The sequence below is a fragment of the Leguminivora glycinivorella genome, chromosome 6, assembly GCF_023078275.1.
Source record: "Leguminivora glycinivorella isolate SPB_JAAS2020 chromosome 6, LegGlyc_1.1, whole genome shotgun sequence".
NCBI lineage: Eukaryota > Metazoa > Arthropoda > Insecta > Lepidoptera > Tortricidae > Leguminivora > Leguminivora glycinivorella.
Genome location: NC_062976.1, coordinates 1,862,999 through 1,879,854, shown reverse-complemented (window position 1 = coordinate 1,879,854; position 16,856 = coordinate 1,862,999). Strand labels below are relative to the sequence as shown.

At 42.1% G+C, this 16,856-nt stretch overlaps 2 protein-coding genes across 2 annotated transcripts in view; both read left to right on the top strand.

Annotated features, from left to right (window-relative positions):
- Window positions 1–10,619, top strand: part of LOC125226930 (laminin subunit alpha-1) — a 159,943-nt gene extending 149,324 nt beyond the window's left edge. Inside the window, exons 34-38 of the mRNA XM_048131111.1 lie at window positions 655–795; window positions 1,403–1,544; window positions 8,462–8,610; window positions 9,659–9,881; window positions 10,344–10,619. Coding sequence (XP_047987068.1) covers window positions 655–795; window positions 1,403–1,544; window positions 8,462–8,610; window positions 9,659–9,881; window positions 10,344–10,483 — 795 coding nt within the window. The 3' untranslated portion in view covers window positions 10,484–10,619. The remainder of the gene's footprint in view (window positions 1–654; window positions 796–1,402; window positions 1,545–8,461; window positions 8,611–9,658; window positions 9,882–10,343) is intronic.
- On the top strand, window positions 5,381–7,701 carry LOC125226846. The gene is made up of 3 exons (XM_048130978.1): window positions 5,381–5,792; window positions 6,393–6,552; window positions 7,092–7,701. The coding sequence occupies exons 1-3, from the start codon at window positions 5,409–5,411 to the stop codon at window positions 7,532–7,534; spliced, it is 987 nt and encodes a 328-aa protein (XP_047986935.1). The 5' UTR covers window positions 5,381–5,408; the 3' UTR covers window positions 7,535–7,701.
- Window positions 10,620–16,856: the final 6,237 nt, after the last annotated feature.

Genomic DNA, 16,856 nt, shown 5'->3' with positions numbered 1-16,856 from the left:
CCGGGAAAATGAGGATTTCCGGCCAAGTGGGTATATACGGCCGAGCGAGCGTGCGAGCGAGGCCGGATAGGGATACGAGGCCGGGAATCCGCTTTCACGCCGAGGCATGTATAGTGCTTTTCTCAAACATACAATGAAATAAAAAAAAATGCTCTAAAGGACAATATTTTATAAAAAAAGTTACTTTGCAGGCCTAGGCCTAAAAAATAATATGAAATCCCTTTACAGTCCTCTCGAGTTGTTGCGCCCAAAAAGCGTTACTTCCCAGCCCATTTTAAGGAACGTAAAGACAATATTTCATTGCATGTTTGAGAAAAACATATTTAAGTACTGAAGGACTTGTTTTCCGAACGTATGTCTAGATACTGTTGCCTAATTTGGTACAACATTAAAATAATTAATTTAAATACGGTTGTACTCACGTTATTATATCACTATTGCTGCGACATGTTTCGGGCCAATTCGGAGACCCCTCTTCAGGCATATAGGAGTTCACGCGACGGCTAAACTCCGCAGACTAACAACATTGGTACAACATTGTCGCGACGTTGCAGTAACACTCCCTATTATCAGAATTATTTGTAAACATACATGTACGTATATGTATAATATAGGTATATAACCCTATATGTAGTAACTAAATAAAATTTACAGGTGACAGTCCGAATCTCTCGCAACCGCCTCGTCCTGTCGAGCGGCGGGCAGGCCAGCGCCGCGCGCGCGCCGCCCGCCGCGCGCGCGCCGCGCCTCTACGTGGGGGGGCTGCCTCAACCGCTCAACAACATTCCCAACTCGGTAAGCTAATCTCCTAACCCAGCTGCAGACTTTTACTTAGGGCCGGTTGCATCAAACCGTCTGTCATCGTTAAAGCGTTCGTTAAATTTTATTTTATGGGAAGTTGTGTTGTCAAATGTGGTTGATGCAACTGACCCTTAGTATCCACAATAGCCTAGTCCTGACCGGTGGTGGGCAAGCGAGCAGCGAGCCTGTATATTGACGGTTTGCCTCAAGAAAACTCGAGAACATGAATTATTCAAATGACAATAACCTAACCACAAAATTAAAATTTTGAAAAAAACCCCGACCGCGACATAAGTAGTAGACCGATTTTCATGAAACATGGCTAAGAACACTCCCGACGAACTCAGATTTCAAACAAAAAAAAACTAAATGCCACGGTCAGACAGACAGACACGTCAAACTTATAACACCCCATTGTTTTTGCGTCGGGGGTTAAAAAAACGAAAAAAACTATCTGACAACGAGTGACAAACAGTGATCCAGCACGAATGATTATTGGTACGTCATGAGCTGCTTTCCAGAACTCTGAATATCTAGACTAGGTTCCTTGGATATCAATATCATTCGCTCTTTTTCTTCATTATTTGTTAATTTTCCACAGATTCTCCGAGTAGGCGGATTCCTGGGCTGCATCCGCCGTGTGGTAGTCAACGATCGCGCTGAAGACCTGGTGCGAAATGCCGCCGCCCACCATAGAGTAGGACAGTGCTTCCCCAACGTTGAACGAGGGGCATACTTCGGAGGTAACTAATCTGCCAATTGGAATGTCTGTATTATACTCTGTGGCCTTTTTTTGACGGAGTGGGAATGCAGTTACGCACGATGTGTGAGACTCGCCGTTTCTTTCCCCTCCCTTAGCGAGAGGGGGGAAACTTGGCCCTACCCACTAAACCCACATCGGCGTTCGTGAGGGCGCGCTGGGATCGATGTATGTATGTAATTGAATATTAGAACAGTTTAATAATATTAAAATATTACAAGCAGAAGGAATTGAAAACAGAATACTGATTAATACTATTGTAATATTAGCTGAAAATTGGTGAGCATTAGTTTTTTTGTTCGTCGCGACATCTATTGACAAGTAGCAGTACTGATAATTTACGCTAGTTGACGCGTGATTGTCGCTAGATGTCACTTAATTATGCTTATACATATAACCCGCATTTTACTGAGTTACAACTCTTCCCTTACTTATTCCTCAATGTTCAACAAGGAAATATTGACGCTGAGTAATAGTGTCACTTATCAATTTTAACTATAAAACTCCAGTGAAACTCAAACATATTAAAAAATATATTAAGCGGGTTACTCACGTGTTACGTGGGACTTAACAAGTGAGTATTCCGCTTAAAATATTTTTAAATATGTCACTTATCAACCCAGAAATAGGCACAGAATCATCAGTTACTCCAATTTCTTTAACTGTAGATTTGAATGATGCGCGAGTCTTAACGCAAAGACGTGGCACACTCAAGGGTAAACTCACGTTGTTCGCTAAATATGTCTCTACGCTTAATAAGGCTACTTTAACGAATATTCAAAAAGTCGAGTTACAATTACGCATAAATAACGCCGCGAGTTATTATCAAGATTTCGATGTCGTTCAAACTAGATTAGAGGACTTAGCAGAGTCGAGTGCTGACCTTCCTAAGCATCTAGAATACCGCGAAGAGTTCGAGACGCAATATTATCAGACAGTGGCCACAGCGACCGAATTAGCTGACGTCGGCAACAGCCCCGCTGTTGCTAACGGCAGCGCCGCTGCCCCTGCCAGCACAGATACCGTGGGATATAAGGTTAAATTACCTACGATAGCGCTCCCTACCTTCGACGGTTCGTACGAGCATTGGTTAGGTTTTAGAGACACGTATACTTCTCTAATACACGATTCTAAGGACCTAGGTGCCATACAAAAGTTCCATTACCTACGCGCAGCATTAACCGGTACCGCGTTGCAAGTTATCAAGTCCTTAGAGTTCTCCGCAGAGAACTATACAATCGCGTGGGAGCTTCTCGAAAATCGTTTCAATAACCATAGGTTACTCACACACAATTACGTAAAGTCACTATTTAACACGCAATCATTAAATAAAGAATCTGCTACACAGATTAGAAAGCTGATTGACTCTGTGTTACGTTCCCTTCGTGCCCTGAAGACCTTAGGTGAGCCTACGGACTCCTGGGACACGCTAGTTATTTATTTAATTGTCACAAAGCTAGACGCGGCTACGGAACGCGAGTGGGAGGAACACAAGGGCTCAGTCAACTTTAATAGGCATGATTCTACCACTCACATTAAACTAACTGATTTGATAACCTTTTTACAAAACCGTGCAGATATGTTGGAGTCTATTGCTGCCAATCATTCTAAAAACACGCACACAAACACGCATGAAAACAAAAAGTCATCAAATCAGTCACAATCACAATCACACGCAACACATAGCTATGCTTCTAGCTCAACTATTTCACACACAAACAAATCCAGTTCCAAACGCACTTTGCCTCGCATTTGTCAAATGTGCAACGCTAATCATCCGCTTTATTCGTGCAATAGCTTTCTTGATTTAACTGTTCCTGACAGAATTAAATTAATTGAAGATAAGAAACTATGTCACAATTGTCTTCGCGTTGGTCACACAGTTGACAACTGCTTCTATGGCCCGTGTAGGATCTGCCAGAAAAAACATAATAGCTTGATTCATAGCCTGAGTAGTGACAGTGACCGCGCATCAACACCGGCTGGCGATGTAAACAACAAGCCATCGGTGAGCGCTGTCCCCGCCACCTCGACACATCACACTCTCACACTTAATTCGCACACACACTCACCGCCATTGAGACCGACGCTGTTATGTACTGCATTGGCAGATGTTGTTGATAGCAACAACAAGTTACATAGGGCTAGGGTATTTCTCGATAATGGCTCAGAGCACAGTTATGTCGCGCAATCCTTTATAGATAAAATAAATACGCCTTTGGTACAGTCCACTTATAATATTTCCGGGTTAGGTAAATTAGTCACGCAAACCACGCAATCGTGCGAACTTAACCTGCAGTCTATCACAGGTGACTACCATACACGCATTAATTGTATGGTACTCCCTACTTTAACGGAACCGCTGCCGTCAGCAGCAATTAGCACGCATTCCATTCGCATTCCAGACAATATTCATCTCTCGGACCCTAATTATTTCAAATCGTCAGATATTGATATATTGTTAGGCGGTGATTATTTCTGGGGTTTGTTAAATAAGGATCGCATCCCTCTCGCAGAAGGGCCTTATTTACAAGATACTAAACTTGGTTGGATCGTCGCGGGTCCACTAAATAATACACGCAATAAAATTAATAAGACTACTTGTCATTTCACGCAAACTTTAGACACGCAATTAAAACAGTTTTGGGAGCTCGAGGAGGTGCCTAAGATAGGAGACGGACTGACAGACGACGAACGTGCCTGCGAACAGCTGTTCGTTTCAACCACGCAACGCGATAAGGATGGTCGTTTTCTGGTACGTTTACCCTTAAAGGAATCAGCTGACGCGCTCGGCGATACCTACGATATCGCTAGGAGTAGGTTTTTATCATTAGAACGCAAATTCGAGCGACTCCCAGAATACAAAAAGATGTACTGTGATAACATGCGTGAGTACATTGAGCTAGGGCACATGTCACTTATACACACATACACTAAGCCTTACTGCTTTCTGATACACCACGCTGTTTTTAAGGACAGTCTCACTACAAGATTGAGAGTTGTTTACAACTGCTCAATGCCTACTAGTTCAGGTAAATCCTTGAACGATTTACTGCTAGTCGGCGCAACCATACAAAACGACATTTTTTCTATATTGCTGCGATTTCGTGAACATAAATACGTAGCCTGCGCAGATGTAGAAAAAATGTACAGGCAAGTCCTTATTCAACCTGACCAACGGAACCTTCAACTAATTTTGTGGCGAGAGAACCCTTCCGAGCCGCTAAATATTTACCAGCTTAATACGGTAACTTTCGGTACAGCGTCGGGGGCATTTTTAGCCATCCGCTGTCTCAATCAGCTGGCAAAAGAATGTGCTGACGAAGAGGTCTCTCGCACTATATTAGAAGACTGTTACGTGGATGACCTAATTACGGGAAATAATGATAAACACGCTTTAATTGATATCTGTGAAAGGGTCACCGACGTACTCCAGTCAGGCTGTTTCCCACTGCGAAAATGGGTGTTTAATTTTGACGTTTCGCAATTTTCCTCGTCTAAAATAACGTCACGCGAATTATGTTTGGGCGATAACTGTCAAAGTAAAACACTCGGTTTGGGATGGACTAACAACACTGACGAGTTTCATTACACGGCAAAGATACAACAGGATAATGCTAATGATCCGATAACAAAACGCAAAATATTATCTGTTATATCACAAATGTATGACCCTCTCGGGCTACTTTCGCCAGCCATAATTATTGCCAAAATATTACTTCAAAAATTGTGGCTTTGTCGTTTAGATTGGGACTCGGAAGTACCTAATGACGTCGCATCAGCTTGGCGTAAATACATACTCACACATACACAACACATACATAACATCCGTATTCCTCGTTATGTAATGAATGCGTCTGCGCATAGCACACAGCTGCACTTTTTTTGCGATGCAAGTCAAGCGGCCTACGGGACTTGTGCATATGTGCGTACGGTTTCGGGAGATAATAACGAGGTAATAACAGTACATCTGTTGTGTGCGAAGAGTAAGGTCGCGCCCTTAAAATCTGTTAGTATAGCTAAACTTGAATTACTAGGCGCGTTGTTAGCCGCTAGATTATACTCAAAGGTAGTTAAATCGCTTAAAGTGAAGTTTGATTCTGTTTACTTTTGGTGTGATAGTACAATCGTGCTTGGGTGGATTCGTATGTCCCCCCACACACTCAAAACATTCGTTCAAAACAGGGTGTCGGAGATAAACGAGTTAACCGGGAGTGCACAGTGGTTACATGTAAGTAGCAAAAATAACGCAGCTGATTTAGTTAGCCGCGGCCTTGAACTGGACGCGCTTATCAATAGCTCGTTCTGGTTTAATGGACCGCCCTTTTTGCGTGAACCAGAATCGAACTGGTTACCTAGCACTTTGTCGCGCACTTCTGAAATAATACCGGCCGATTTACCTGAATTAAAAACACACACAATTAGTATGGCAAGCCAAATTGATACCGATACATTCCAATTCGACAAGTTTTCATCTTTTAACCGCTTACGGCGCGCGGGTGCCTATGTTTTAAGATTTATAAATAACACACGCATTAAAAATAAATTAAATCGTAAAACTGGCCCGCTGACTGTTGACGAATTGAATGCATCGATACAACATCTGGCGCGCCTTTCGCAAATAAAATCTTTTCCTGTTGAGTACGATAAGATGATAAACAATATACCTATTAAACACGCGCGTGGAATAAATAAATTAAATATTTTTCTAGGCGCCGATAAATTGATAAGGGTCGGTGGTCGTATTAGTAACGCATCTCATTTTACATACGACAAAAAACATCCGATTTTGATTTGTTCGAAACATCGTTTCACACAACTTTTGTTTCAGAGTGAACATATACGCTTACTGCATGCTCCGCCTAGTCTCCTGTTGTCTACTGTCAAAGACTGCTGGTGGCCGCTCGGAGGCACTAATTTAGCCAAGCGAGTGGTACGCACCTGTGTGACCTGCATTCGCATGAAGGCACAGACGTTCGCGCCTATTATGGGTAACTTACCTTCGCTACGTTTAGACCCAGGGTTCGCCTTTATGAGTTGCGGAGTAGACTACGCGGGGCCAGTATATGTACTTAACCGTAGGGGCAGGGGTGCTAAACCTCAGAAAGCATACATCTGTCTGATAGTTTGCTTCACGACGCGCGCGGTTTATCTAGACTTAGTTACTAATCTTAGTACTGAAGGATACCTACTCGCACTTAAACGTTTTATTTCGCGCCGCGGTAAGCCCAACGTCATATATTCGGACAATGGCCGCAACTTTGTAGGGGCAATGAAAGAACTTTCATCGTTCCTTCAAGGCCACGCTGATAATATCATTGAGTGTGCCTCTAATGAAAATATTAATTTACATTTTAACCCCCATATGCTCCCCATATGTCTGGATTGTGTGAAAGAGCTGTACAGTCTTGCAAATATCACCTGAAACGCGTTATAGGTAACGCGAATTTAACGTTCGAGGAATTTAGCACGGTTTTGGCACAGGCGGAGGCCCTGCTAAATTCCCGACCCATGCATCCTCTTTCCACAGATCCCAACGACCTCTCCGCATTAACTCCAGCTCATTTCCTTATTGGCCGACCGCTGACAGCACCCCCCTGCAAGGACCTGACGGCAGAAACGGGCCGGCTCCCACGCTACGAGATGCTGGAGAAAATGCGACAACACTTTTGGCAGCGATGGTCGAAGCAATATATTTCTGAGCTGCAGACCAGAACTAAATGGCAGACGCAAGGCCAGGATATCGTTCTAAACGCTTTAGTTCTGGTGAAAGAAGATAATCTACCACCCCTCAAATGGCGTTTGGGCCGGGTGGTAGCTTTGTTCACAGGCAACGACGGAGTGTCTCGCGTCGCTGACGTAAAAACGGCGAACGGGACTATACGAAGGGCATTCACCAAACTTTGCCCTCTCTTGATGCCGCCAGAGGGCGACACTGCGCCTACCTCATCCGCATCACCACTACCACATTGAAAGCGGGTGCTTTCAAGGCCGGGGGCATGTTCGCGAGCACAGCGCCATCTAGCGGACCTCCCAAGAAGAGGACGAGTTCCACACACGGCCGCGCGGGGGCGCGGCGACAGCCTCTCCCACTTTACCATCCTCTACGACACGGCACACAAGCCGCTCTCGCGATTTTTGCAATTTATATAGAATCGCCATACATATCAAATAATTGTTAAAATTCATTTAATTAAGTAAAATAAAATCATTTCGTAAAATCAAAAATAAAGAAGAAGTCATTGAAGAGTACCTGCCTGCTGTTCCTGCGATACCTATTAGTCGCCAACGCCCCAACAATAAGAAAAACAATAAAAACATGGATAGAAGTTATTTTTAAATCCAATTTCTATATACATATAAGTCTGGTAGAAATATATAAAGCAACTGAGTTGACCGTGACGTCACTTAATTAGATTTCATATTAATTCCATTATTAGAAAGACGTTGAAATTCGTTTTGACAGTTCTTAAAAAGAAGCTGATTTGACTAGGAGGCAAGTAGCCTATTGTCAATGTCATTATGACTGGTAAGCTGCATACATATTTTGGATCAATCAATCAACCATCACCCACTATTATATTCGGACTGTTGAGCCAGTTGTTAAAGTTCTACTCCTTTTGGTAGTTCCTGTTCCTACGTATTTAATTTACCAGTGCGAACTATTTCTGTGATGCTTATGAATGAGTTTTAGAAAATTTTATAGATAACTCAGCCATTAGCTATTGAAATGTGTTGATATAAGTAGTACTTTGGATAGTTTGGTAGCCTAGGTAATCCAGGTATTTTACCATATATGTAGATACAACATTTTAGAAAGGGAAATTTACTTTGACGTGTATTTCCGATTTCCCTTACTCGGTCTGTACAAACAGCTAACATCCTTTTTTGACATTTTAGGTGACGCGTACGCACTATGGTCAAGCGCGTGGCGTCCGGGCGAGAGCGGTGCGGAGGCGGCTGAGATGCGGCTGCGGTTCCGCAGCGCTGAACCGTCGGGATTATTGCTAGCTGCAACTAACTTGGTGCTGGAGTTGAAAGATGGCGCTGTAAGTAGTACAACATTCAGGAGGAGATTCAGATTGCTCTGACTGAACACGGGCTCTTTTAAATCAATTTTAAACGTTGCACCAGAATGCGATTTGTTTAATGATAGATTTAGACAACTTCGCTCCTATTTTATACGCTTCTGTGAGCTATCTTTTTAATAATGCTTGTTTTATTTGTGTGTGTGCTTATACTTTTTGCTTATTTTAACATAATATTTCAATTTTACAGCGCATTGGCCTATAAGTATAAGCTGTAATGCTGTGATTTTTTTTCTTGGAATAAATAAATAAATAAATAAACATAGCTATCAACATTATAGGCAATGTATGGCTACGGTTTCGCAGGGCTAAGGCCGTTTTCACATTATCCGATCCGATATCGGATGTCGGAAGGATTTCAATGGAGAAAATCCAAGATGGCACCTGTAATGTATGGGATATCAGTCCGACATCCGATATCGGATCGGATAATGTGAAAACGCACTAAGTCGTCAGGATGGTTGCTCGCAGCTACTAACTTTGTGCTCGAATTGAAAGATGGCGCTGTAAGTATAATTTTAAGTAGGCAGTAATGGAAGCGGATCAGACCTGGGTGGCTAGCCGAATGGCACAATCGCTCACGAAACGCTCACGAAACGAAGCGCTAGTAGATATCTATCTCTATCGCGCTTGCGTATTGGCGCGACAGAGCCAGCGGCGTATCGCTTTCGTTTGGCGTCGGAGAAATGCCATTCGGCTACGGGGCCTGATTATGATTACGCAGCACTGAATTGTCCGAGCTACTATTTGGAACTTATAAGTTCGTGCTAAAACTGAAAGATGTAAGGATACCTACTCGTACTTTAAATGAGAAGTGTGAAGAGAATACAACCTAGCGGAAGCGATGAGATGCAATTACGATTCCATTATGTTTGAAGGCTCTACGAAGGCGCTAGGTCTGCTACTTCGCGATATAACTATTCACGCTTAGGTACCTAACATATTTGATAAAATTAATATGTTTCGACAACTTTCAACCCTTATTTACAACCTCTTTTATCTTCAACAGGTAATCTTAACCCGTACCGGCTCAACCACCTCCCGTGCAGAAACCCGTGGCCCAGGCAACCGGGCGCTCTGTGACAACGCGTGGCACACGCTCGTCGCCCGCGTGTCGCGCGCACACGTGTCGCTGTCGCTCGACTCTGGGCCTGAGATACGCGATGGAGACGCGACGTTGGTGGATGAAGAAAGCGCGCCGGCAGCGGCGTTGTATATAGGAGGACTACCAGGTAACTTATACCATCTAGAGAATTGTATACTAAGCGCGGCACACGCTAGTCGCTCATGTGTCGCGCGCCCCAGAACCGCTATCAAACTTCAGTTTTGTTTGAACCAAAGACATATATAACTCCGTATAGACGAATAAAGTCTAAGAAAAAAGGTACCTCAAAGCCCTAAAGAAAAAGGTACGGTGACCTAGATGGCGTTACACCCTTGGGGAACGCTCGGCTAGATGGCGCTAATATTAATATTTGACATTTTAACACATCAAGCTAACAATATGGGCCAAATTGTCAAATCTGAGGTTCAAAAGCTTTAAGCTTGTGTCGAGAGATGGCAGTCTATGCACTGTGATTACACATTTTACTTAGACAGTAACTCTCTACAATACTCGATCCTCTTTGGTTTGAAGTTTCTTTTCTGTACGGTAGTTCTATTATTACTTATTCTGTCGTTATTCATTATTGCAGAGGGCTCTACAGACGGCGTGGACGCGCAGAACTTCAAGGGCTGCATAGACGACGTGAGCGTCGGCGGACAGAAGCGCAAGTGGAAAGACATGGAGGCGGTACACAACGTGCTGTTAGACTCTTGCCCGGTGACGCAATGAAACTTAGGAGGGAAAATTGTTGGGTTTTGTCAGACCAACGTGCGTAGCTGAATGCACAAACGCTCACGATGTTTCTTTCGTAGCTATCTATCTCTATCGCTCTTGCGTATTGGCACAACAGAGCCAGACTGCATTTCTGCAGCGTTTGGCGTCGCAGAAATGCCAAACGGCTACGGGGCCTGAAAGTAAAAGCACTGTACAATCTTGCTTGTTATGTAGTGAACCTTTATAAGAAGAGAATAAGTGTGAAGCTTGAGTGCGCGCTCACTGGGTTAAATGAACCATAAGGTCATAGAGAAACAAGTAAGGGAAGGAAGAGTTGGAACTCCATGACATTAGTAAATGCGAGTTATTTGTACAGGCATAGTTAAGTGACATCTAGCGACAATCACGCGTCAACTAGCTGTAATTATCAGTAGTGCTACTTGTCGATATATGTCGCGGCGAACGAAGAGTCTAATGCTCACCAATTTTTAGCTAATATTACAATAATATTAATCAGTATTCTGTTTTCAATTCCTTCTGCTTGTAATATAAGTTGTAAACTGTTCTAATAATATTTATTATTTTTTTGGCAGACGAAACACTGTTGCAACATAGTATCGAGTAGTGGTACTGATAATTCACGGTATTTGACGCGTGATTGTCGCTAGATGTCACTTAACACTTTCGAAACCGGGCTCTACGCGGCGCTACGACATTTTCGCTACATACGGGGAAACCCATGTAATCGGCTACGCTTCTACGAGCGGTGTGCCCTACAGTCGGGTTCTTGGTAGCGAAAGTGTTAACTATGCCTATACAAATAACTCGCATTTACTGATGTATCGAGTTACAAGTTTACAACTCTTCCCTTACTTATTCCTCTATGATAAGGTTAAATTTCGGTTTGCAACCAAATTAAGTTGATTTTTTAATCTGTGGTGTAAATGAAGGCATTAGACATCTGCCATGTAACGGTTTGAACTGTAGAGTCAAGGGAATTAGGATCAGATTCGTGAACCAAAAATCATTTGCCTGTGGCCGCATCATGATCGTGTTTTAGGGCCTACGCTAGCTTACGCGGACGCCCGCCGCGTGCGCACGCTCACGGGTCCCGCTCCGGACACCCGCTGCGGGCCAGCGAGGCCGCGACGGGCGCCCGCGACGGGTGCACGCCTAACTTAGCGCTACCAGTATAATTTTGGTTCGCAGTGTGTACAGACGTGTCCGCTAGATAATGAATTTTTTAATAATTTATTATTTGGCAAAAAAACGTCGGCAGAAACAGAAACGTCGACAGATCTCCGTGTTCCTGAAAAGTAGGTTGCTGAATAGTGAATTTGTAACCAAATTTTCGCTTTTGAGAGAAGATGAGAAAGCATTTTACAGATAGTTTAAAATGACTTCAAAGACATTTGATGAATTATTCATAAGTTAGCGCCGCATTTGAAGAAAAATGATTATAGAATCAATGTTCCGATAACACCCATAGAAAGGCTAGCAATAGCTATAAGGTAAGTAAAAATAGTACATTTCGATACAAGTGAAAAAAAAGTTTTTTTCGACGAAGGTGAGAGTTGGAGCCCGAGTGAATGCATCTCTGTCTTTATATAATTCATTTCTCATATCCCATAATACTGGTCGAGCTTGCACTTCTAATATTACGCGCTCCATGTCGATCATTATACTGTCTCAACTGTACTGTCCGGCGCGTGTATCCGCGGCACGATGCGGCGCTCGACTGAATTCAAGAAACAAGTCCGCGAGCGTGTGCCCGCCGCGTGCGCACGGAGCGGACACCCGCTGCCCGCCGCGCGGATGAACGTCCGTCGCACGCGCCCGCGCCAGTTAGCGGTGTCTATACAATTTCTTTGAGGCGGGCGTCCGTTGCGGGTAATCCGCGTAAGCTAGCGTAGGCCCTTAGGGCCAGTTGCATAAAGCTAGGAACATACTACGCGGACGTCCGTCGTAAATGGACCGCGACCGCGACCGATCAGTGTGCACGGAACAAAACATCCAGCGAGCCAGATTTCGATCGGACGTCCATGCGCTCAAGGCCACGTCCACGTCCGTCGACCGATAGTTTGCACGGTTTTTAAGTATATATTCATTGTCCAGATCCCCGTCCGCGGTCGCGCGACGACGGACGTCCGCGTAGTATGTTCCTAGCTTCAACCACATTTGACACACATCATCGTCAAGCAGCAGACGTCTATGGAACCCATGCAATAAAATTTAACGAACGCTTTAACCGTGACAGACGGTTTGATGCAACCGGCCCTTAGTCACTTGTCTTGCCTAATATACGTTTAGGTGATACTACTGAAGAAATGTGCCTTATCGACTTCTTCTTCCTCCTACCCTTATCCCACGTTATGTGGGGTCGGTACAACATGTCTTCCTCTTCCATTCTCCCCTATCTTTCGTCATCTCAACACTTACATCTTTCTTTCATGTGCCTTATAGACTATAGTACTAGTTATGTACCAGTACGATATAATTATGTACAACCAATTGTGCCATAGTTTTACAATAGTTTTGCAAATGATAAAACTAGAAAATAATATACCTATAGTTTATCAACTCTAAATAGGCTTTCTAAACATACAGATGTAGTACGAAAAGATTTGCCTTCGAATTGTTACGGAAACGTACGAACGTGTCATGCTATTTCAGTCAGTCTCAGTACAAGATGTACTGACATTGACTGAACTAGCATGACAAATACGAACGTTTCTGGAAAAATACAAAGAAATCCCTTTTCGTTCTATATCTGTAGAGTTTTTCTGTTATTTCTATACATGCTACGTGTCTTACTGAGGCTACTTAATTAATATACTGATTAGAGGCTAGTGTCTACAGTATAATACCTAGTACTTAATAAATAGACTAGTATAAATAAATAAATAAAATAAATAGGACATTATTACATAGATTGACTGAGGCCCACGGTAAGCTCAACAAGGCTTGTGCTGTGGGTACTCAGACGATATATATAATATATATATACATACATACATACATACAATCACGCCTGTATCCCATAAAGGGATAGGCAGAGCACATGAAACTACTAAAGCTTCAGTGCCACTCTTGGCAAATAAGGGGTTGAAAGAAAACGAAACTAATAAATAAATACAATAATATATAAATACTTATATATATAGAAAACATCCATGACTCAGGAACAAATATCTGTGCTCATCACACAAATAAATGCCCTTACCGGGATTCGAACCCGGGACCGCGGCGTAGTAGGCAGAGTCACTACCGACTGCGCCAGACCGGTCGTCACGAAATTACGAACCGAAATTACGAGTATCTGTTACGAAATTATTGAACTAACGATTTTCAAATAACAACCTAACTCAGGCGACTATTGAGACAGTTATTTTGTATTCATAAGGTTTCTTAACAAATCTAAAGATTAATTTACTTTTCATCACACTAGCTTAGTAAGTGGCGACGTAGCGGGAGTTAGAAAAACGTGTTTCCCGAGGCAGTTATGAAATTTCTTCGAACACAAATTAAGTTTTTTTTATAGCGAGTGTGATGAAAAATATTGTGTGTTACTCGGGTCATAAGAATATTGCAAACTCGAGTCTTTAAATCGATTATGTGTAGGTACTTAAGTACTAGGCATAATGAATCTTAGTAGGCTTCTAAAATCATCAAATTCTCAATTACCGTCTTGAGTTAAGAAAGTTTGTGGAATCCGTGCCTAAAGATTCCTTATGTTTCGAATGCAATAGGGATCATTTTACCAGAACATTTGTTGATATTCCGGATGGAAAAAACCTTATTACAAAAACCGGCCAAGAGCGTGTCGGGCCACGCTCAGTGTAGGGTTCCGTAGTTTTCCTTATTTTTCTCAAAAACTACTAAACCTATCAAGTTCAAAACAATTTTCCTAGAAAGTCTTTATAAAGTTCTACTTTTGTGATTTTTTTCATATTTTTTAAACAAATGGTTCAAAAGTTAGAGGGGGGGGGGACGCACTTTTTTTTCCTTTAGGAGCGATTATTTCCGAAAATGAAAATATTATCAAAAAACGATGTTAGTAAACCCTTATTCATTTTTAAATACCTATCCAACAATATATCACACGTTGGGGTTGGAATGAAAAAAAAATATCAGCCCCCACTTTACATGTATGGGGGGTACCCTAATAAAACATTTTTTTCTATTTTTTATTTTTGCACTTTGTTGGCGTGATTGATATGCATATTGGTACCAAATTTCAGCTTTGTAGTGCTTACGGTTACTGAGATTATCCGCGGACGGACGGACGGACGGACGGACGGACGGACGGACGGACAGACAGACATGGCGAAACTATAAGGGTTCCTAGTTGACTACGGAACCCTAAAAAGGTATAAGGACCCAATACCCAATTAATAAACAATGTTTGCTCTAGACTTATATTGACCGGGATATAGTAGACCGTGATTACCTTTTTGATTTTGAAAGTGAACGCAACCGACGCGCGCGAAGGAGGGTAGATCGCGCGCTGTCTACGCAACTTTGACATCTACCCGCCTTCACAGTTTCCCGTGATCGTGATGCATGCAACTGCGTCGAAATATCGGGAGCTCGACAAAAATCAAAAAGGAAATCACGGTCTATATCCCGGTCAATATAAGTCTAATGAAAATAACCGTGAATCATTCAGAACTCTCAATGTTTGCTCTCCTCATATTTATGATTTTTGTAAAGCAACTTTTCTTAAGTTTAATAAACCGATTGTTTAAAATATCGGAAGTATTGTACATAAAGTTAAGTACTTAAGATATTCCGTTCAGTATTTGTGTATTGTAAATAGTAAACTAAGTTTTGCATTTAATTAGTCATATTAGTGTCAGATTCAGTCTAATAAGTTTGATATCGTCACTACTTTAAAAAAAACTTGTATTTTCGTCTGTCAATGAAAAGAAAATTGTAGTAAGTATGTATGGAATGCATATAGACTTACTGCGTTTTAACTTTGAGGAACAGCGTGAGATACGAGATTTTTTAAAAGTAGTGACGATATCATTAGTGACTTGGACCGTTAGAATAGTTATTCAAAAATGTGTTGTTCTTAAGCAAATGGTAACATATTTTCGGTTGACAAAACAAAGGACTTAGAAATCAGTAAGTATAGGAAACAAAACCTTATAATTTTTATAATTTAATTGATTAAATGCATAATAATAATTGTTGCATTTATTGTTTTAGTCACTCGTTCAAATATAATAAATTATACCATAGTCTTGTCATTACTTTGTAATCATTATAAAAATGACAATAAAAATAATTTAGTTTTTGGTGTAAGGTACAGAAGGGCAAATCTCGACTCCTGGCAATTGTATTAACTGATCCATTTTCCATTATTACACTATATGATGTTGAGTTATAGGTACATGTATCCACTGAACACGCTTACCATATATAACCGGTGGACACTCTAATTTAATAATGCAAACATTGTAAAACATGGGCCAGTTACATATGTCCCCCAGTCGAGATTTGCTCCGCTGTACCTTACTATTAAATTCAAAATAGATAAGACTATGGGACCGTAAATAATAAATACATTAGGGGTCAGCTTTAATAGTTAACAGCCTTGTAATACTATTTATTTCAATTTGTTGCTACAGTTGTAGGTACAGCCGCCATTATTAAATAAGAGTTGTCAGGAAGCTCGGCCGAATTTTTAAAGCTCTGTGTGTGTGTGTGCACAAACGCTCACGATAATCTCTTTCGTAGCTATCTCTATCGCTCTTGCGTATTGGCGCGACAGAGACAAACTACCTTTCTGCGGCGTTTCGTGTCGCAGTAAAGCCATTCGACTACGGGGCCTGGTCCCACCAGCACGGGAAGCATGGTCGCGCGATAGACGATAAAATAGCAGGCCATCCCTATCGCACTATTTGTAAGTGCGATAGGGACGGCCTGATATTTTATAGTCTATCGCGTATCTGATATTTTATAGTCTTCCCGTGCAGATTATCTTTTGTTCGTTTTTTATAGCCCATAGTTTACTCCCTCTTGAGGTACTAAGTGCCTAGGGCCGATTTAGACGGTACGAAAACTCGTATACGAGTTGTATTACATTGCGGTATTTGATCGCTGTGCAAAATTGTATGTAACCTCAACAGCCCGCAATGTAACTGAAATCGCATACGAGTTCGCACGCCGTCTAAATCAGGCCTAACTCTGGTATCGAATCCTATTGAGAATATAAATAGATTCAGAGCAATCTGGCTATACGATAAAAAGGAACGTATGTCAATCTTATGTACAATCGAGCTTGCTGCCGACTGTTAAAGCCTGGCGTCCTCTAAGGCTGAATCGAGCCGCGTCGAATCGAGTTATATAATAATTGAATGCGATTCGACGCGTCGCTAAT